At 48.9% G+C, this 22,559-nt stretch overlaps 2 protein-coding genes across 2 annotated transcripts in view; one reads left to right on the top strand and one right to left on the bottom strand.

The window, feature by feature from the left end:
• FIP1L1 (factor interacting with PAPOLA and CPSF1) overlaps positions 1–5,855 on the bottom strand; it is a 62,017-nt gene extending 56,162 nt beyond the window's left edge. Inside the window, 1 exon segment of the mRNA XM_038769119.1 lies at positions 5,693–5,855. Coding sequence (XP_038625047.1) covers positions 5,693–5,855 — 163 coding nt within the window.
• Positions 5,856–10,662: 4,807 nt separating this feature from the next.
• SCFD2 (sec1 family domain containing 2) overlaps positions 10,663–22,559 on the top strand; it is a 156,937-nt gene continuing 145,040 nt past the window's right edge. The window contains exons 1-2 of the mRNA XM_038769117.1: positions 10,663–11,440; positions 16,268–16,442. Coding sequence (XP_038625045.1) covers positions 10,663–11,440; positions 16,268–16,442 — 953 coding nt within the window. The remainder of the gene's footprint in view (positions 11,441–16,267; positions 16,443–22,559) is intronic.

The raw sequence follows: 22,559 nt of genomic DNA, 5'->3' as shown, positions 1-22,559 counted from the left end.
TAAAATGGGGGTGAAGACTGCGAGTGCCACGTGGGACAACCCGATCACCTTGTCTCCCCCACAGCGCCTAGAACGATGCTTCGCACATAGTAAGCACTTCACACCATTATTATTATGATTATTATTCCGTGGGCCTCAGTGACCTCATCTGTAAAACGGGGGTGAAGTCTGTGAACCCCACATGGGACAACCTGATCACCTTGTCTCCCCCCCAGCACTTAGAACGGTCACACATAGTAAGCACATAAGGAACACCATTATTATGATGATGATTATTATTCCGTGGGCCTCAGTGACCACCTCTGTAAAATGGGGGTGAAGACTGTGAGCCCCGCGTGGGACAACCCGATCACCTTGTCTCCCCCCAAGCGCTTAGAACGGTGCTTCACACATAGTAAGCACTTAAGAAACATCATTGTTATTATTATGACTATTATTTCGTGGGCCTCAGGAACCTCATTTGTAAAATGTGGGTGAAGACTGTGAGCACCACGTGGGACAACCCGATCACCTTGTGTTCCCCCCAGCGCTTACAACAGCGCTTCGCACATGGTAAGCGCTTAACACCATTATTATTATGATTATTACTTCGTGGGCCTCAGCGACCTCATCTGTAAAATAAGGATAAAGACTGTGAGCCCCACGTGGGACAACCTGATCACCTTGTATCATTCCCAGTGCTTCGCACATAGTAAGCACTTCACAAACACCATTATTATTATTATGATTATTATTTCGTGGGCCTCAGGGACCTCCTCGGTAAAATGGGGGTGAAGACTGTGAGCCCGCGTGGGACAACCTGATCACCTTGTCTCCCCCCCCAGCGCTTAGAACAGTGCTTCGCACATAATAAGCGCTTCACACCATTATTATTATTATTATGATTATTATTCTGTGGGCTTAAGCAACCTCACCTGTAAAACGAGGGTGAAGGCTGTGAGCCCAGCGTGGGGCAACCCGATCACTTCGTCTCCCCCCCAGCGCTTAGAACAGTGCTTCGCACATAATAAGCGCTTCACACCATTATTATTATTATGGTCACTATTCTGTGGGCCTCAGAAACCTCATCTGTAAAACGGGGGTGAAGACTGTGAGCCCGCGTGGGACAACCCCATCACCTCGTCTCCCCCACAGCGCTTCGCATATAATAAGCGCTACACACCATTATTATTATTAAGATTATTACTTCGTGGGCCTCAGTTCCCTCACCTGTAAAACGGGGGTGAAGACTGTGAGCCCGCATGGGACAACCCCATCACCTCGTCTCCCCCCCAGCACTTCGCACATAATAAGCACTTCACACCATTATTATTATTAAGATTATTACTTCGTGGGCCTCAGTGCCCTCATCTGTAAAACTCTGGGCAAGTCACTTCACTTTTCTGCACCTCCGTTACCTCATCTGTAAAATGGGGATGAAGACTGTGAGCCCCCCCGTGGGACAACCTGATCACCTTGTAACCTCCCCAGCGCTTAGAACAGTGCTTTGCACATAGCAAGCGCTTAATAAATGCTATCATTATTATTATTATCACCTCGGTCCCCTCCAGCGCTTTGCACATAATAAGCGCTTCACACCATTATTATTATTAAGATTATTACTTCGTGGGCCTCACTTCCCTCATGTGTAAAACGGGGGGGTGAAGACTGTGAGCCCTGCGTGGGCCAACCCCATCACCTCGTCACCCCCCGCAGTGCTTCGCACATAATAAGCGCTTCACACGATTATTATCATTAAGATTATTACTTCGAGGGCCTCAATTCCCTCATCTGTAAAACTCTGGGCAAGTCACTTCACTTTTCTGCACCTCAGTTACCTCATCTACAAAATGGGGATGAAGACTGTGAGCACCCCCGTGGGACAACCTGATCACCTTGTAACCTCCCCAGCGCTTAGAACAGTGCTTTGCACATAGCAAGCGCTTAATAAATGCTATCATTATTATTATTATCACCTCGTCTCCCCCCCAGCGCTTCGCACATAATAAGCGCTTCACACCATTATTATTATTAAGATTATTACATCGTGGGCCTCACTTCCCTCATGTGTAAAACGGCGGGGGGGGGGTGAAGACTGTGAGCCCCGCGTGGGCCAACCAGCGCTTCACACCATTATTATTATTATTAAGATTACTACTTCGTGGGCCTCAATTCCCTCACCATTATTAAGATTATCATCACTTCGTGGGCCTCAGTTCCCTCATCTGTAAAACGGGGGGGGGGGGGGGGGGTTGAAAACTGTGAGCCCCGCGTGGGCCAACCCCATCACCTCGTCTCCCCCCACAGCGCTTCGCACATAACAAGCGCTTCACACCATTATTATTATTAAGATTATTACTTCGTGGGCCTCAGTTCCCTCATGTGTAAAACGGGGGGGTGAAGACTGTGAGCCTGCGTGGGCCAACCCCATCACCTCGTCTCCCCTCCCCCAGCGCTTCGCACATAATAAGCGCTTCACACCATTATTATCATTAAGATTATTACTTCGTGGGCCTCAGTTCCCTCATCTGTAAAACGGGGGGGGGGGGGGGTGAAGACTGTGAGCCCCTTGTGGGCCAACCCCGTCACCTCGTCTCCCCCTCAGCGCTTCGCACATTAAAAGCGCTTCACACCATTATTACCATTAAGATTATTACTTCGTGGGCCTCAATTCCCTCTCCATTATTAAGATTATCACTTCGTGGGCCTCAGTTCCCTCATCTGCAAAACGGGGGTGAAGACTGTGAGCCCCGCATGGGCCAACCCCATCACCTCGTCTCCCCCCGCCCCCAGCGCTTCGCACATAATAAGCGCTTCACACCATTATTATCATTAAGATTACTACTTCGTGGGCCTCAATTCTCTCACCATTATTAAGATTACCACTATGTGGGCCTCAGTTCCCTCATCTGTAAAACGGGGGGGTGAAGCCTGTGAGCCCCGCGTGGGCCAACCCCATCACCTCATCTCCCCCACAGCGCTTCGCACATAATAAGCGCTTCACACCATTATTACCATTAAGATTATTACTTCGTGGGCCTCAGTTCCCTCATCTGTAAAAGGGGGGAGGGGGTGAAGACTGTGAGCCCCGCGTGGGCCAACCCCATCACCTCGTCTCCCCCGCAGCGCTTCGCACATAATAAGCGCTTCACACCATTATTACCATTAAGATTATTACTTCGTGGGCCTCAGTTCCCTCATCTGTAAAACGGGGGGTGAAGCCTGTGAGCCCCGCGTGGGCCAACCCCTTCACCTCGTCTCCCCCCCAGCGCTTCGCACATAATAAGCCCTTCACACCATTATTATCATTAAGATTACTACTTCGTGGGCCTCAGTTCCCTCACCATTATTAAGATTATCACTTCATGGGCCTCAGTTTCCTCATGTGTAAAACGGGGGGGGGGGGGGTGTGAAGACTGTGAGCCCCGCGTGGGCCAACCCCATCACCTCGTCTCCCCCCCAGCGCTTCGCACATAAAAAGCGCTTCACACCATTATTACCATTAAGATGATTACTTCGTGGGCCTCAATTCCCTCACCATTATTAAGTTTATCACTTCGTGGGCCTCAATTCCCTCACCATTATTAAGATTATCACTTCGTGGGCCTCAGTTCCCTCATCTGCAAAACGGGGGGATGAAGACTGTGAGCCCCGCGTGGGCCAACCCCATCACCTCGTCTCCCCCCCAGCGCTTCGCACATAATACGCGCTTCACACCATTATTATCATTAAGATTACTACTTCGTGGGCCTCAATTCCCTCTCCATTATTAAGATTATCACTTCGTGGGCCTCAGTTCCCTCATCTGTAAAACGGGGGGGTGAACATTGTGAGCCCTGCGTGGGCCAACCCCATCACTTCGTCTCCCCCCCCCACCAGCGCTTCGCACATAATACGTGCTTCACACCATTATTATCATTAAGATTACTACTTCGTGGTCCTCAATTCTCTCACCATTATTACGATTACCACTATGTGGGCCTCAGTTCCCTCATCTGTAAAACGGGGGGGTGAAGACTGTGAGCCCCGCGTGGGCCAACCCCATCACCTCATCTACCCCCCCCCCCAGCGCTTCACACATAATAAGCGCTTCACACCATTATTATCATTAAGATTACTACTTCGTGGGCCTCAATTCCCTCACCATTATTAAGATTATTACTTCGTGGGCCTCAATTCCCTCACCATTATTAAGATTACCACTATGTGGGCCTCAGTTCCCTCATCTGTAAAACGGGGACGAAGACTGTGAGCCCCGCGTGGGCCAACCCCATCACCTCATCTCCCCCCCCCCCCAGCGCTTCGCACATAATAAGCACTTCACACCATTATTATCATTAAGATTACTACTTCGTGGGCCTCAATTCCCTCACCATTATTAAGATTACCACTTCGTGGGCCTCAGTTCCCTCATCTGTAAAACGGGGGGGGGGTGAAGACTGTGAGCCCCGCGTGGGCCAACCCCATCACCTCGTCTCCCCCCCAGCGCTTCGCACATAATAAGCGCTTCACACCATTATTATCATCAAGATTACTACTTCGTGGGCCTCGATTTCCTCACCATTATAAAGATTATCACTTCGTGGGCCTCAATTCCCTCACCATTATTAAGATTATCACTTCGAGGGCCTCAGTTCCCTCATCTGTAAAACGGGGGGGGGTGAAGCCTGTGAGCCCCGCGTGGGCCAACCCCATCACCTCGTCTCCCCCCCCCAGCGCTTCGCACATAATAAGCGCTTCACACCATTATTATCATTAAGAATACTACTTCGTGGGCCTCAATTCCCTCACCATTATCAAGATTACCACTATGTGGGCCTCAGTTCCCTCATCTGTAAAACGGGGGGGGGGGTGAAGACTGTGAGCCCCGCGTGGGCCAACCCCATCACCTCGTCGTCCCCCCCAGCGCTTCGCACATGATAAGCGCTTCACACCATTACTATCATTAAGATGATTACTTCGTGGGCCTCAATTCCCTCACCATTATCAAGATTACCACTATGTGGGCCTCAGTTCCCTCATCTGTAAAACGGGGGTGAAGCCTGTGAGCCCCGCGTGGGCCAACCCCATCACCTCGTCTCCCCCCCAGCGCTTCGCACATAATAAGCGCTTCACACCATTACTATAATTAAGATGATTACTTCGTGGGCCTCAATTCCCTCACCATTATCAAGATTACCACTATGTGGGCCTCAGTTCCCTGATCTGTAAAACGGGGGTGAAGACTGTGAGCCCCGCGTGGGCCAACCCCATCACCTCGTCTCCCCCCCAGCGCTTCGCACATAATAAGCGCTTCACACCATTACTATCATTAAGATGATTACTTCGTGGGCCTCAATTCCCTCACCATTATCAAGATTACCACAAAATACGCACATAATAAGCGCTTCACACCATTATTATCATTAAGATTACCACTATGTGGGCCTCAGTTCCCTCATCTGTAAAACTGAGGGGTGAAGCCTGTGAGCCCCGCGTGGGCCAACCCCATCACCCCGCACCCAGCAAGCGCTTCCCGCCATGATTCCTCCGTGGGCCTCCTCCGTAAAACGGGGATGGACAACCCAGCGCTTAGTACAGTGCCGGGCCCGGAGTGGGCGCTTAGTATATAGCAGGAAAAGGGGGGGAGGGGGCGGCGGGGCCTAGCGCGGGCGGAGGAGGCCTGAGGCGGCGGTTGAGGAGGGAGAGGGCAAGGGGGGGGGGGGGTGCGTACCGCCGTAGAGCCACTCTTCCTCCTCATCGCCGTTGCCCGCTCCGGTGCCAGTGCCGGTGCCAGTGCCGGTGCCCCCTCCTCCTCCTCCTGCTCCTCCTCCTCCTCCTCCTGGTCCTGTTCCGCTCAGCTCCGACCCCAACCGCTCCACCTCACCGGCCGACATGGCCGCCGCCGCCCGTCCCGCCCTCTCCTCAGCCGCCCCCCTCACGGCCCCGCGCATGCGCGCCACGGCCCCCTTCAGGGCGCGCGAGGCGACGACGGACGGACGGCCGTGCGCGCGCGCGCCATGCGTGCGCGCGCCCGCGGCCAACGTGACGTCGCGCCGCCGATCCCTCCACCTCGCGATCCCCCCCCGCACCCCGCGCTGCGCTGTTCCCGCGCCTCGTGCCCCGCCCGCCGTGCCACGTGCTCGCCGCCGCCGCCCGTCGTTCACTCATCATCATCGTCAATCGTATTTATTGAGCGCTTACTATGTGCAGAGCACTGTACTAAGCGCTTGGGAAGTACAAATTGGCAACATATAGAGACAGTCCCTACCCAACAGTGGGCTCACAGTCTAAATGGGGGAGACAGAGAACAAAACCAACCATACTAACAAAATAAAATAAATCATCATCAATCGTATGTATCGAGCGCATACTCTGTGCAAAGCACTGTTCGAAGCGCTGGGGAGGTTACAGGGTGGCCAGGCTGTCCCTCGGGGGGCTCCCAGTCTTCATCCCCATCTTACAGATGGGGTAACTGAGGCGCAGAGAAGTGAAGTGACCTGCCCGAAGTCGCACAGCTGACAATCGGCAGAGCCGGGATTTGAACCCATGACCTCTGACTCCAAAGCCCGGGCCCTTTCCACTGAGCCACGGTGCTTCTCCATTCAATCGTATTCGATCAATCAGTCAGTCGTATGTATCGAGCGCTTATTCTGTGCAAAGCACTGTTCGAAGCGCTGGGGAGGTTACAGGGTGGCCAGGCTGTCCCTCGGGGGGCTCCCAGTCTTCATCCCCATCTTACAGATGGGGTAACTGAGGCGCAGAGAAGTGAAGTGACCCGCCCGAAGTCGCACAGCTGACAATCAGCAGAGCCGGGATTTGAACCCATGACCTCTGACTCCGAAGCCCGGGCCCTTTCCACTGAGCCACGCTGCTTCTCCATTCAATCGTATTCGATCAATCAGTCAGTCGTATGTATCGAGCGCTTACTCTGTGCAAAGCACTGTTCGAAGAGCTGGGGAGGTTACAGGGTGGCCAGGTTGTCCCTCGGGGGGCTCCCAGTCTTCATCCCCATCTTACAGATGGGGTAACTGAGGCGCAGAGAAGTGAAGTGACCTGCCCGAAGTCGCACAGCTGACAATCGGCAGAGCCGGGATTTGAACCCATGACCTCTGACTCCGAAGCCCGGGCCCTTTCCACTGAGCCACGCTGCTTCTCCATTCAATCATATTCGATCAATCAGTCAGTCGTATGTATCGAGCACTTACTGTGTGCAGGGCACTGTACTAAGCGCTTGGGACTGAACACCATCATAACTAATAAATAGATGGAACGAATGAATGAATACATGCGACGGACTGAACACCATCATTACTAACAGATGGAATGAAGGAATGAATACATACGATGGACTGAACACCATCATTACTAATAAATAGATGGAATGAATGAATGAATACATACAACGGACTGAACACCATCATTACTAATAAATAGATGGAACGAATGAATGAATACAGACGATGGACTGAAAACCATCATTACTAATATCCCATCTCCCATCCTCGTGTCTCTCCCCACTTCAATCCTTACTTCATGCTGCTGCCCTGATTGTCTTTGTCCAGAAACGCTCTGGGCATGTTACTCCCCTCCTCAAAAATCTCCAATGGCTACCAATCAATCTGCGCATCAGGCAGAAACTCCTCACCCTGGGCTTCAAGGCTGTCCATCCCCTCGCCCCCTCCTACCTCACCTCCCTTCTCTCCTTCTCCAGCCCAGCCCGCACCCTCCGCTCCTCTGCCGCTAATCTCCTCACCGTACTTCCTTCTCGCCCGTCTCGCCATCGACCCCCGTCCCACGTCATTCCCCGGGCCCGGAATGCCCTCCCTCTGCCCATCCGCCAAGCTAGCTCTCTTCCTCCTTTCAAGGCCCTACTGAGAGCTCACCTCCTCCAGGAGGCCTTCCCAGACTGAGCCCCTTCCTTCCTCTCCCTCTCTTCCCCCTCTCCATCCCCCCATCTTACCTCCTTCCCTTCCCCACAGCACCTGTATATATGTATATATATTTGTACATATTTATTACTCTATTTATTTATTCTACTTTTACATATCTATCCTATTTATTTTATTTTGTTAGTATGTTTGGTTTTGATCTCTGTCTCCCCCTTCTAGACTGTGAGCCCACTGTTGGGTAGGGACTGTCTCTATATGTTGCCAATTTGTACTTCCCAAGCGCTTAGTACAGTGCTCTGCACATAGTAAGCGCTCAATAAATACGATTGATTGATTGATTGATTGATCATTACTAATAGATGGAATGAAGGAATGAATACATACGATGGACATCATTACTAATAAATAGATGGAATGAATACATACGACGGACTGAACACCATCATTACTAATAAATAGACGGAACGAATGAATGAATACAGACGACGGACTGAACACCATCATTACTAATAAATGCATGGAATGAATGAATGAATACAGTCGACGGACTACGTCATCCGTCCCCGCCCCTTTCGCTTCCCCTTCCCCCCTCCCTCGCCGTCGGCCCGGAAGCCCCGCCCCCCTCCCGGCCCAGCCAATGGGAGCGCGGGGAGGGCCCCTACGTCATCTCCTGTCGCCGCGTGCTGACGCATCCTCCGCGGTCGCGCAGTTGTGACGTAGGAGGGAGAGGGGCGCACGTGCCCGGCTGTTTTCCTGTCAGTGGGCCTGTCAGGAACTCCACCTCCCCCCCAAGAAGACGGAGCGATTAATTCACTCCATCCTACTTATTGAGCGCTTCCCGCGTGAGGGACACTGTCCTGAGCGCTTGGAGAGGATAATTCGGCCACTAGGATTCCTTCAGTCCTATTTGCTGAGCGCTTCCCTCGTGTGGAACACCGTACTAAGCGCTTCGAAAGGACAACTTCGGCGACGACTATTCATTGAGTCCTATTTGCTGAGCGCTCCCTGCGTGCGGAACACCGTACTAAGCGCTTCAAAAGGACAGATCGGCGACGACTATTCATTGAGTCCTATTTGCTGAGCGCTTCCCGTGTGCGGAACACCGTACTAAGCGCTTGGAAAGGACAACCTCGGTGACGATTCATTGAGTCGTATTTGCTGAGCGCTTCCCGCGTGCGGAACTCCGTACTAAGCGCTTGGAAAGGACAAATCGGCGACGACTATTCATTGAGTCCTATTTGCTGAGCGCTTCCTGCGTGTGGAACACTGTACTAAGCGCTTGGAAAGGACAACCTCGGTGACGATTCATTGAGTCGTATTTGCTGAGCGCTCCCCGCGTGCGGAACACCGTACTAAGCGCTTGGAAAGGACAACCTCGGTGACGATTCATTGAGTCGTATTTGCTGAGCGCTTCCCGCGTGCGGAACTCCGTACTAAGCGCTTGGAAAGGACAACCTAGGTGATGACTATTCATTGAGTCCTATTTGCTGAGCGCTTCCCTCGTGTGGAACACCGTACTAAGCGCTTGGAAAGGACAAATCGGCGACGACTATTCATTGAGTCCTATTTGCTGAGCGCTTCCCGCGTACGGAACACCGTACTAAGCGCTTAGAAAGGACAAATTGGCGACGACTATTCATTGAGTCCTATTTGCTGAGCACTTCCCGCGTGTGGAACACCGTACTAAGCGCTTGGAAAGGACAACCTCGGCGACGACTATTCATTGAGTCCTATTTGCTGAGCGCTCCCCGCATGCGGAGCACCGTACTAAGCGCTTGGGAAAGACAAATCAGTGACAACTATTCATTGAGTCCTATTTGCTGAGCGCTTCCCGCGTGCGGAACACCGTACTAAGCGCCTGGAAAGGACAAATTGGTGACGACTATTCATTGAGTCGTATTTGAGCTCTCCCTGCGTGCGGAGCACCGTACTAAGCGCTTGGAAAGGACAAATCGGTGACGACTATTCATTGTCGTATTTGTTGAGCTCTCCCTGCGTGCGGAGCACCGTACTAAGCGCTTGGAAAGGACAAATCGGTGACGACTATTCATTGTCGTATTTGTTGAGCTCTCCCTGCGTGCGGAGCACCGTACTAAGCGCTTGGAAAGGACAAATCGGCGACGACTATTCATTGAGTCGTATTTGTTGAGCTCTTCCTGTGTGCAGAGCACTGTCCTAAGCACTAGGAAAGGACAAATTGGCGACGACTATTCATTGAGTCGTATTTGAGCTCTTCCTGCATGCGGAGCACCGTACTAAGCGCCTGGAAAGGACAAATCGGCGACGACTATTCATTGAGTCGTATTTGTTGAGCTCTTCTTGCGTGTGGAGCACCGTACTAAGAGCTTGGAAAGGACAAATCGGCGACACCTATTCATTGAGTCGTATTTGTTGAGCTCTTCTTGTGTGTGGAGTACCGTACTAAGCGCTTGGAAAGGACAAATTGGTGACGATTATTCAATGAGTCGTATTTGAGCTCTTCTTGTGTGTGGAGCACCGTACTTAGCGCCTGAAAAGGACAAATCGGTGACGACTATTCATTGAGTTGTATTTGTTGAGCTCTTCTTGCGTGCGGAGCACCGTACTAAGCGCTTGGAAAGGGCAACCTTGGCGACGACTATTCATTGAGTCGTATTTGTTGAGCTCTTCTTGTGTGCGGAGCCCCGTACTTAAGGACCAATCAGTGACGATTATTCATTGAGTCGTATTCGTTGAGCTCCTCTTGCGTGCGGAGCACCGTCCTGAGCGCTCGGAGAGGATAATTCATCCCGTCGTATTTATTGAGCGCCCGGAGAGGGCCGTCCTGCCGGCGATGGGGCCCCCGGGGCTGCTGTCGTTCGCCCAGCAGGCGTGGGAGCCGGTCCTGGCCCAGGCGGCGGGGGCGGACGTCTACCTGGACGGCCCCAGCGCCGAGAGCCTGCACTGGGCCGGCGGGGCGGAGCGGCTACTGGGGGGCCGCCCGGGCCGGGTGCGGGCCCTGGGCCCGGCGGGGGCGGGCGGCGAGGGCCGGGCCGAGGCGCTGGTGGTGGTCCTGAGCGGCCCTCCGCGAGGCCCGGCCCGGGCCGCCCTCAGGGAGCTGCTAAGGCGCGGCCACTTCCGCCGCTGCGTGGTGGCCATCGCGGCCCAGGCCTCGCGGGACGGCGACGACGACGACGACCCCCAGGACCGGCGGGACGAGGACCGGCCGCCGCAGCGGGAGGACGAGGAGGACGAGGGGCGGCTGGAGGAGCGGCTGCGCCGCTGGATGGGCCGCCCGGGCTGCACGGCGCGGGTCCTGGCCGTCCCGCTGCTGCTGGCCCCCGTCGCCCCGCACCTGGCGCTGGCCCCGGGCCTGGGCGCGCTGTGGCCCCCGGCCGGCGGCCGCCCGGGCCCCGAGGGCCGGCGGCAGGGGCGACGGCTGGTGTGCGGCCTCAGCGCCCTGTGCGGGCACCTGGGCGTGCGGGAGGACTGCTTCGCCGTCGGGGAGCTGAGCCGCCGCCTGGCCGCCCAGCTGGCCAACTTCGGGCCGGCCAAGAGCAGGAGGAGGGCGGCCGCCGCCACCGCCGGGAGGGCCTCCGTCCTCTTCGTCGACCGGACCCTGGATCTCACAGGTGAGATCCTGTTTATTTGTTTGACTTGGACATATCTATTCTATTTATTTTATTGTGTTAGTGTGTTTGGTTTCGTTCTCTGCCTCCCCCTTTTAGACTGTGAGCCCACTGTTGGGGAGGGACTGTCTCTATATGTTGCCAACTTGGACTTCCCAAGCGCCTAGTACAGTGCTCTGCACACAGTAAGCGCTCAATAAATACGATTGATGATGATGATGATGACTGTCTCTATGTGTTGCCAACTTGGACTTCCCAAGCACTTAGTACAGTGCTCTGCACACAGTAAGCGCTCAATAAATACGATTGATGATGATCAATCCCCACAGCACCTGTATATATGTATATATTTGTACATATTTATTACTCTATTTATTTATTTGACTTGGACATATCTGTTCTATTTATTTTATTGTGTTAGTATGTTTGGTTTTGTTCTCTGTCTCCCCCTTTTAGACTGTGAGCCCACTGTTGGGCAGGGACTATCTCTAGATGTTGCCAACTTGTCCTTCCCAAGCGCTTAGTACAGTGCTCCGCACACAGTAAGCGCTCAATAAATGCGATTGATGATGATCAATCCCCACAGCACCTGTATATATGTATATATGTTTGTACATATTTATTACTCTTTATTTATTTATTTTACTTGTACATATCATCATCATCATCAGTCGTATTTATTGAGCGCTTACTATGTGCAGAGCACTAGACTAAGCGCTTGGGAAGGACAAATTGGCAACATCTAAAGACGGTCCCTACCCAGCAGTGGGTTCACAGTCTAAAAGGGGGAGACAGAGAACGAAACCGAACATACTAACAAAATAAAATAAATAGAATAGATATGTACAAGTAAGATAGAGTAATAAATATGTACAAACATATATACAGGTGCTGTGGGGAAGGGAAGGAGGTGAGATGGGGGGGATGGAGAGGGGGACGAGGGGGAGAAGAAGGAAGGGGCTCAGTCTGGGAAGGCCTCCTGGAGGAGGTGAGCTCTCAGCAGGGTCTTGAAGGGAGGAAGAGAGGTAGCTAGCTCTTTTAGACTGTGAGCCCACTGTTGGGTAGGGACTGGCTCTAGATGTTGCCAACTTGTCCTTCCCAAGCGCTTAGTACAGTGCTCTGCACACAGTAAGCGCTCAATAAATACGATTGATGATGATCAATCCCCACAGCACCTGTATATATGTATATATATTTGTACATATTTATTACTCTATTTATTTATTTATTTATTTATTTGACTTGGACAAATCTATTCCATTTATTTTATTGTGTTAGTATGTTTGGTTTTGTTCTCTGTTTCCCCCTTTTAGACTGTGAGCCCGCTGTTGGGTAGGGACTGTCTCTAGATGTTGCCAACTTGTCCTTCCCAAGCGCTTAGTACAGTGCTCTGCACATAGTAAGTGCTCAATAAATACGATTGATTGATTGATTGATTGATTGATGATGAACCCCGCCCGCTTCGGGTGACCGTCCCTCAGTCGCTCCATCATCTTTATTCTCCCTCCTGCTCAAGAACAGTGGAATGTTGTTCATTCATTCAATCGTATTTATTCATTCACTCTTTCAGTAGTACTTATTGAGCGCTTACTGTGGGCAGAGCACAGTACTAAGCGCTTGGGAAGTCCAAGTTGGCAACCTCTAGAGACGGTCCCTACCCAACAGCGGGCTCACAGTCTAGAAGGGGGGAGGCAGAGGACAAAACGAAGCATTAACCAAATAAGCGTTTAACAAATACCATGAAAGCAAAAGGAGGGCAGGGAAAGCCGAAAGAAACTTCCTCTTCGTCTGAGGCTCTCCATTCAAAGGTCAAGTTGGGTTAATCCTTTTCTCTGTTCCGGAATAACAATAATAAGAAAAATGATGGCATTTATTAAGCGCTTACTGGGTGCAAAGCACTGTTCTAAGCGCTGGGAAGTTTACAAGGTGATCAGGTTGTCCCATGTGGGGCTCACAGTCTTAATCCCCATTTTCCAGAGGAGGTAATGGAGGCCCAGAGAAGTTAAGTGACTTGCCCAAGGTCACACAGCTGACAAGTGGCAGAGCCGGGATTTGAACCGATGACCTCTGACTCCAAAGTCCGGGCGCTTTCCACTGCGCCTGTATATATATATGTATGTATGTACATATGTATATATGTTTGTACATATTTATTACTCTATTTATTTTACTTGTACATATCTATTCTATTTATTTTATTTTGTTAATATGTTTGGTTTTGTTCTCTGTCTCCCCCTTCTAGACTGTGAGCCCACTGGTGGGTAGGGACTGTCTCTGTATGTTGCCAACTTGTACTTCCCAAGCGCTTAATACAGTGCTCTGCACACAGTAAGCGCTCAATAAATACGATTGATTGATTGATATATGTTTGTACATATTTATTACTCTATTTTACTTGTACATATCTATTCAATTCATTTTATTTTGTTAATATGCTTGGTTTTGTTCTCTGTCTCCCCCTTCTAGACTGCGAGCCCACTGTTCGGTAGGGACCGTCTCTATATGTTGCCAACTTGTATTTCCCAAGTGCTTAGTACAGTGCTTTGCACACAGTAAGCGCTCAATAAATGCGATTGATTGATTGATTGAGCCGTGCTAGGCCACTTTAACTGACAGCTGCGTGCCTGGGAGTGAGAAGGACCTGAGTTTTCATCCCGGCTCCGCCCCTTCTCTGCTGTGTGACCTTGGGCAAGTCACCGATAGTTAATAACCTGTAAGCTCGTAGCGGACAGAGAATGTGTCTATTTATTGCTCAGTTGTACTCTCCCAAGCGCTTAGTACGGTGCTCTGCACGCAGTAAGCTCTCACTGTTGGGTAGGGACCGTCTCTATATGTACTTCCCAAGCGCTTAGTACAGTGCTCTGCACATAGTAAGTACTCAATAAATGCATTTGAATGAATGAATGAATAAATATGATGGACAGACCGAATTAACTTCTCTGGGCCTCCGTTTTTCTCATCGGTAAAATGGGGATTAAGACGGTGAGCCCCGTGGGGAGCGTGAACTTTGTCCAACCTGATTAGCTTGATCTTGCCCCATTCATTCATTCGTATTTATTGAGCGCTTACTGTGTGCAGAGCACTGTACTAAGCGCTTACCCCAGCACTTGGTACAATGGCTGGCACGGAGTAAGCGTTTAACAAATACCATGAAAGCAAAAGGAGGGCAGGGAAAGCTGAAAGAAACTTCCTCTTCGTCTGAGGCTCTCAATTCAAAGATCAAGTTGTGTTAATCCTTGTCTCTGCTCCGGAGAAATAATAATAATAATAATAATAATGGCATTTATTAAGCGCTTACTATGTGCAGAGGACTGTTCTAAGTGCTGGGGAGGTTACAAGGCAGTCAGGTTGTTCCAAAAGGGGCTCACAGTCTTAAGTCCCATTTTACAGATGAAGTGACTGAGGCCCAGAGAAGTTAAGTGACCTGCCCAAGGTCACACAGCTGACAGTTGGCAGAGCTGGGATTTGAACCCATGACCTCTGACTCCAAAGTCCGTGCTCTTTCCACTGAGCCACGCTGCTTCTCGAGACTGTTGTCTCTGTCCGCAGGGCAGCCTCTTGGAACTCGTGTTGTTCATAAAAATCCCATTGATTGACCGTTCGTTTGTTTTTTAACGGTATTTAAAAACAGCAAAACAAATCAATCAACTGTATTTATTGAGCGCTTACTGTGTGCAGAGCACTGTACTAAGCGCTTGGGAAGTCCAAGTTGGCAACATAGAGAGACAGTCCCTACCCAACAATGGGCTCACAGTCTAGAAGGGGGAGACAGAGAACAAAACCAAACATATTAACAAAATAAAATAAATAGAATAGATATGTACAAGTTAAATAAGTAAATAAATAGAGTAATAAATATGTACAAACATATATGCATATATACAGGTGCTGTGGGGAAGGGAAGGAGGTAAGACGGGGGGATGGAGAGGGGAATGAGGGGGAGAGGATGGGTGTGCACGTGTAGACAGGCGTCAAAATCGTCAGAACAAATAGTCCAGTGCTAAGGGCTTAGTACAGTGATCTGCACACAGTAAGCACTCAGTAAATACGATTGAATGAATGCATGAATTAGAGCTATGGGAGATCAGTCAATCAATCAATCAATTGTATTTATTGAGCACTTACTGTGTGCAGAGCACTGTACTAAGCGCTTGGGAAGTACAAGTTCGGCAACACATAGAGGCAGTCCCTACCCAACAGCAGGCTCATAGTCTAGAAGGGGGAGACAGAGAACAAAACCAAACATACTAACAAAATAAAATAAATAGACTAGATATGTACAAGATAAATAAATAAATAAAGTAATAAATATGTGTACATATATACAGGTGCTGTGGGGAAGGGAAGGAGGTAAGATGGGGGGGATGGAGAGGGGGACGAGGGGGAGAGGACAGGTGTCCACGTGTAGACAGGTGTCAAAATCGTCAGAACAAATAGTCCAGTGCTAAGGGCTTAGTACAGTGCTCTGCACACAGTAAGCGCTCAGTAAATACGATTGAATGAATGCATGAATTAGAGCTATGGGAGATGTGCCTTCAGTAATGCTTTGAAGCCGGGGAGAGAGGGAGGGCATTCCGGGCCAGAGGCGGGACATGGGCCGGGGTTCAGTGGCGAGACGTTGCCAATCTGTACTTCCCAGGCGCTTAGTACAGTGCTCTGCACACAGTAAGCGCTCAATAAATACGATTGATGAGGAGGATGATGATGAGATGGAGGCACGGTGAAAAGGTTAGCCATGGAGGAGCGAAGCGCGTGAGATTCCCCCTTCCCCGCCCCGCCGTCCAACTCTCTCCCATCCCAGCTCCGGATCTCCCGTTTGCATCGAAACAGGAGCCGTCGGGCACCACGGAGACAACCTTGTGGAGAAGATGCTGTCCATCCTGCCCAAGCTGCCGGGACACACCACCGATGTCATGGTGGACATGCGGGAGCTGACGGCCCTGCGGGCCGGGGGCGAGGAGGACAACCGGGACATGATCGCACCCGGCTGCTTGGCCCAACCCAAGTAAGATGCTTGCGGTTCTCTGCTTTTCCGCTCCCCCTCCACCCCGTCTCTGCTCCCCCCCCGCCCCCCGACCCAAGCCTTTATCCAGTAATGATGGCATTTGCAAATTGGGAATTTGTACTTCCCAAGCGCTTCGTACAGTGCTCTGCACACAGTAAGCGCTCAATAAATACGACTGAATGAATGAATTTGTACTTCCCAAGCGCTTAGTACAGTGCTGTGCGCACAGTAAGCGCTCAATAAATACGACTGAATGAATGAATTTGTACTTCCCAAGCGCTTAGCACAGTGCTCTGCGCACAGTAAGCGCTCAATAAATACGATTGATTGATCCAGCGGGCCGAGGGCAGAGCTGAGACCAGCAACCGCCGTCTCCGGACTCCCATGTGCCACGCACTGTTCTAAGAGCTGGGATCAATCAATCAATCAGTCGTATTTATTGAGCGCTTACTGTGTGCAGAGCACTGTACTAGGCGCTTGGGAAGTACAAATTCATTCATTCAGTCGTATTTATTGAGTGCTTACTGGGTGCAGAGCACTGGACTAAGCGCCTGGGAAGTACAAGTTAGCAACATAGAGAGATGGTCCGTACCCAACAGTGGGCTCACAGTCCAGAAGGAGGAGGCCGCCAGCAAAGCAAAACATATTAACACAATAAAATAGATAAATACGTACAAGTAAAATAAATAAATATTTATTGAGCGCTTACTGTGTGCAGAGCACTGTACTAAGCTCCTGGGAAGTACAAGTTAGCAACATAGAGAGACGGTCCCTACACAACAGCGGGCTCACAGTCTAGAAGGAGGAGACAGCCAGCAAAGCAAAACATATTAACACAATAAAATAGATAAAATAAATATGTACAAGTAAAATAAATAAATATTTATTGAGCGCTTACTGTGTGGAGAGCACTGTACTAAGTGCTTGGGAAGTCCAAGTTGGCAACACAGAGAGACGGTCCCTACCCAACAGCGGGCTCACAGTCAAGAAGGAGGAGACAGCCAGCAAAACAAAACATATTAACAAAGTAAAATAGATAAAATAAATATGTACAAGTAAAATAAATAAATATTTATTGAGCGCTTACTGTATGCAGAGAACTGTACTAAGCACTTGGGAAGTCCAAGTTTCGCAACATATAGAGACGGTCCCTACCCAACAGTGGGCTCACAGTCTAGAAGGGGGAGACAGAGAACAAAACCAGACATATTAACAAAATAAAATAAATAGAATAGATATGTACAAGTAAAATAAATAAATAAATAGAGTAATAAATATGTACAAACGTTCATTAATTCAGTCGTATTTATTGAGCGCTCACTGTGTGCAGAGCACTGTACTAAGCACTTGGGAAGTCCAAGTTGGCAACATATAGAGACAGTCCCTACCCAACAGTGGGCTCACAGTCTAAAAGGGGGAGATGGAAAACAAAACCAAACATACTAACAAAATAAAATAAATAGAATAAATATGTACAAGTAAAATAAATAAATAAATAAATAGAGTAATAAATATGTACAAACATTCATTCATTCAGTTGTATTTATTGAGCACTTACTGTGTGCAGAGCACTGTACTAAGCACTTGGGAAGTCCAAGTTGGCAACATATAGAGACAGTCCCTACCCAGCAGTGGGCTCACAGTCTAAAAGGGGGAGACAGAGAACAAAACCAAACATACTAACAAAATAAAATAAATAGAATAGATATGTCCAAGTCAAATAAATAAATAAATAAATAGAGTAATAAATATGTACATACATATATACAGGTGCTGTGGGGAAGGGAAGGAGCTAAGATGGGGGGGTGGAGAGGGGGACGAGGGGGCCAAGTCATCCCGTCTAAGAGCTGGGATCAATCAATCAATCAATCGTATTTATTGAGCGCTTACTGTGTGCAGAGCACTGGACTAAGCGCTTGGGAAGTACAAATTCATTCATTCAGTCGTATTTCTTGAGCCCACCGGCGGGTGGGCCCTGGTTTTCTCATAAGTAATTTAAGAAGGAGGCCCCTCCTTGGCTGTAACTGGGCTGGATGTGCAGTTGGAGCTTGAGCGTCCGACTCCAGATGTGATCCGTTCTGGGGGACTAGGATAGTCTACGTTGGCTGGGGGTGGGGGGCTGGGGATCAATCAATCAATCAATCAGTCGTATTTATTGAGCACTTACTATGTGCAGAGCACTGTACTAAGCGCTTGGGAAGTACAAATTGGCAACACATAGAGACAGCCCCTACCCAACAGTGGGCTCACAGTGCACTATGGCAGAGCCTCGGGAAACCCTGGTTCCAGTCCCAGCTCTGCCCCCGGCCCGCTGGGTGACCTTGGGCAAGTCACTTAACCTCTCTGTAAAACGGGCCGGACATTTCCCCCCTCGCCAGGACTCGGGCGGGAGGTACAAACGGCGTTGGCCTGACTTGGGTGGACATCCAAAATAATAGTTGCCAACTTGTGCTTCCCAAGAGCTTAGTACAGTGCTCTGCACACAGTATATTTAGACTGTGAGCCCACTGTTGGGTAGGGACTGTCTCTATATGTTGCCAACTTGGACTTCCCAAGCGCTTAGTACAGTGCTCTGCACACAGTAAGCCCTCAAATACAATTGATGATGATGATGATGTACATATTTATTACTCTATTTATTTATTTATTTTACTTGTACATATCTATTCTATTTATTTTATTTTGTTAATATGTTTGGTTTTGTTCTCTGTCTCCCCCTTCTAGACTGTGAGCCCGCTGTTGGGTAGGGACTGTCTCTATGTGTTGCTGACTTGTACTTCCCAAGCGCTTAGTACAGTGTTCTGCACACAGTAAGCGCTCAATAAATACGATTGAATGAATGAATGTTTGTACATATTTATTACTCTATTTATTTTACTTGTACATATCTATTCTATTTATTTTATTTTGTTAATATGTTTGGTTTTGTTCTCTGTCTCCCCCTTCTAGACTATGAGCCCACTGGTGGGTAGGGACTGTCTCTATATGTTGCCAACTTGTACTTCCCAAGCGCTTAGTACAGTGCTCTGCACACAGTATATGTTTGTACATATTTATTACTCTATTTATTTTACTTGTACATATCTATTCTATTCATTTTATTTTGTTAATATGTTTGGTTTTGTTCTCTGTCTCCCCGTTCTAGACTGTGAGCCCACTGCTGGGTAGGGACCATCTCTATATGTTGCCAACTTGGACTTCCCAAGCGCTTAGTCCAGTGCTCTGCACACAGTAAGCGCTCAATAAATACGTTTGATGATGATGATGATGATGATGTACATATTTATTACTCTATTTATTTTACTTGTACATATCTATTCTATTTATTTTATTTTGTTAATGTGTTTGGTTTTGTTCTCTGTCTCCCCCTTCTAGACTGTGAGCCCACTGGTGGGTAGGGACTGTCTCTATATGTTGCCAACTTGTACTTCCCAAGCGCTGAGTACACTGCTCTGCACACAGTAAGCGCTCAATAAATACGATTGAATGAATGAATGTTTGTACATATTTATTACTCTATTTATTTATTTTACTTGTACATATCTATTCTATTTATTTTATTTTGTTAATGTGTTTGGTTTTGTTCTCTGTCTCCCCCTTCTAGACTGTGAGCCCACTGGTGGGTAGGGACCATCTCTCTATGTTGCCAACTTGTACTTCCCAAGCGCTTAGTACAGTGCTCTGCACACAGTAAACGCTCAATAAATGCGATTGAATGAATGAATGAATAGTAATCATTAATAGTTACACGACCCCCCGAGCATCCGTCAAGCTAGCTCTCTATCTCCCTTCAAAGCCCTCTTCTAAACTGTGACACCGCGGACTGTCTGTATATGTTTCCAACTTGTACTTCCCAAGCGCTTAGTACAGTGCTCTGCACACAGTAAGCGCTCAGTAAATACGATTGAATGAATGAATAGTAATTATGGCATCTGTTAAGTTCTTACTATGTGCCAAACGGGGGATATTCTATTTACTATTCTATTTATTTCGTTAATGATGTGCGTCTAGCTTTACTTCTCTTTATTCCGATGACAACTGTCCACATGCTTTGTTTCGTCGTCCGTCTCTCCCTTCTAGACTGTGAGCCCGCTGTTGGGTCGGGACCGCCTCTCTGTGTTGCCAACTTGGACTTCCCAAGCGCTTAGTCCAGTGCTCTGCACCCAGTAAGCGCTCAATAAACACGACTGAATGAATGAATGAAAAGTGAACTATCTGAGGAGAACACGCTGAGGGAGAATAAAGTTGACTACGAATTCCGAATGTCGTCATTATTCCTGCTGCTCACCTCCCCGAATGATATTATAGTTCCTTTTCGAGTAAACACTAAATCTTGGCTGGCTAGGGGGGTAAAGTCGGATTCTTTTCCCCCCGCCCTTTCCTCAATCTTCTGCTTCTAAAGTTTCAAGGAATGCCTCCCCACGGAAACAGGTGGCCTCGGCTCGAGGCCCAGTGAAACGGCACCGCCGCGTTATTTACGGCTGGCTGGGTGGCGTGGAGCAGGAACTCCTCTAATGAATGCAGTGAAAAGGGGTCCCAAGGATCCCGTCAGTAAAGCGCGGGGAAGTGGGGAGGCCCAAAATAGTCATGGATGAGGGAAATCATTGTGGGAGAGAGGCCTGGAGGAGCTTATTTGGTGAGGAAGCGGGTGGGCGGAGAACCCGCTTCTGCCAGCCGACCCCTGCCAACGGCCGCACCCCCTCGGGCCCTCCTACAGTCCTCTGGTGGAGCAGGGGGGCAGACGGACGCCAATAAAAACAGATATAATAGGTAAAATAAATACGTACGAGTAAAATAAGTAAATATGTATTGAGCGCTTACTGTGTGCAGAGCACTGTACCAAGCACTTGGGAAGTCCAAGTTGGCCACGTATAGAGACAGTCCCTACCCACCAGTGGGCTCACAGTCTAGAAGGGGGAGACAGAGAACAAAACCAAAGATATTAACAAAATAAAATCAATAGGATAGATATGCACAAGTAAAATAAATAAATAGGGTAATAAGATTCCGAGGCCTTCGGTCTGGCTTTAAATCAATCAGTCGTATTTATTGAGGGCTTACTGTGTGCAGAGCACCGTACTAAGCGCTTGGGAAGTCCAAGTTGGCAACATATAGAGACGGTCCCTACCCAACAGTGGGCTCACAGTCTAGAAGGGGGAGACAGAGAAGAAAACCAAACGTATTAACAAAATAAAATAAATAGAATAGATATGTACAAGTAAAATAAATAAATAAATAGAGTAATAAGTTTCCGAGGCCTTCGGTCTGGCTTTAAATCAATCAATTGTATTTATTGAGCGCTTACTGTGTGCAGAGCACTGGACTAAGCGCTTGGGAAGTCCAAGTTGGCAACATATAGAGACAGTCCCACCCAGCAGTTGGCTCACAGTCTAGAAGGGGAAGACAGAGAACAAAACCAAACATATTAACAAAATAAAATCAATAGAATAGATATGCACAAGTAAAATAAATAAATAGAGTAATAAGTTTCCGAGGCCTTCGGTCTGGCTTTAAATCAATCGTATTTATTGAGGGCTTACTGTGTGCAGAGCACCGGACTAAGCGCTTGGGAAGTCCAAGTTGGCAACATATAGAGACGGTCCCTACCCAACAGTGGGCTCACAGTCTAGAAGGGGGAGACAGAGAACAAAACCAAACATATTAACAAAATAAAATCAATAGAATAGATATGCACAGGTAAAATAAATAAATAAATAAATAAATAGAGTAATAAGTTTCCGAGGCCTTCGGTCTGGCTTTAAATCAATCAGTCGTATTTATTGAGGGCTTACTGTGTGCAGAGCACTGGACTAAGCGCTTGGGAAGTCCAAGTTGGCAACATATAGAGACGGTCCCTACCCAACAGTGGGCTCACAGTCTAGAAGGGGGAGACAGACAACAAAACCAAACATATTAACAAAATAAAATAAATAGAATAGATATGTATGAGCAAAATAAATAAATAAATAGAGTAATAAATATGTAGAAACATATATACATATATACAGGTACTGTGGGGAAGGGAAGGAGGTAAGACGGGGGGGATGGAGAGGGGGACAAGTGGGAGGGTTGCAGGGGGCTCATTCTGGGAAGGCTTCCTGGAGGAGATGAGCTCTC

This window comes from Tachyglossus aculeatus, chromosome X5, assembly GCF_015852505.1.
Source record: "Tachyglossus aculeatus isolate mTacAcu1 chromosome X5, mTacAcu1.pri, whole genome shotgun sequence".
In the NCBI taxonomy this organism is placed as follows: Eukaryota; Metazoa; Chordata; class Mammalia; order Monotremata; family Tachyglossidae; genus Tachyglossus; species Tachyglossus aculeatus.
The sequence above is the reverse complement of the archived record's forward strand: the minus strand, read 5'-3'. Positions and strand labels throughout refer to the sequence as shown.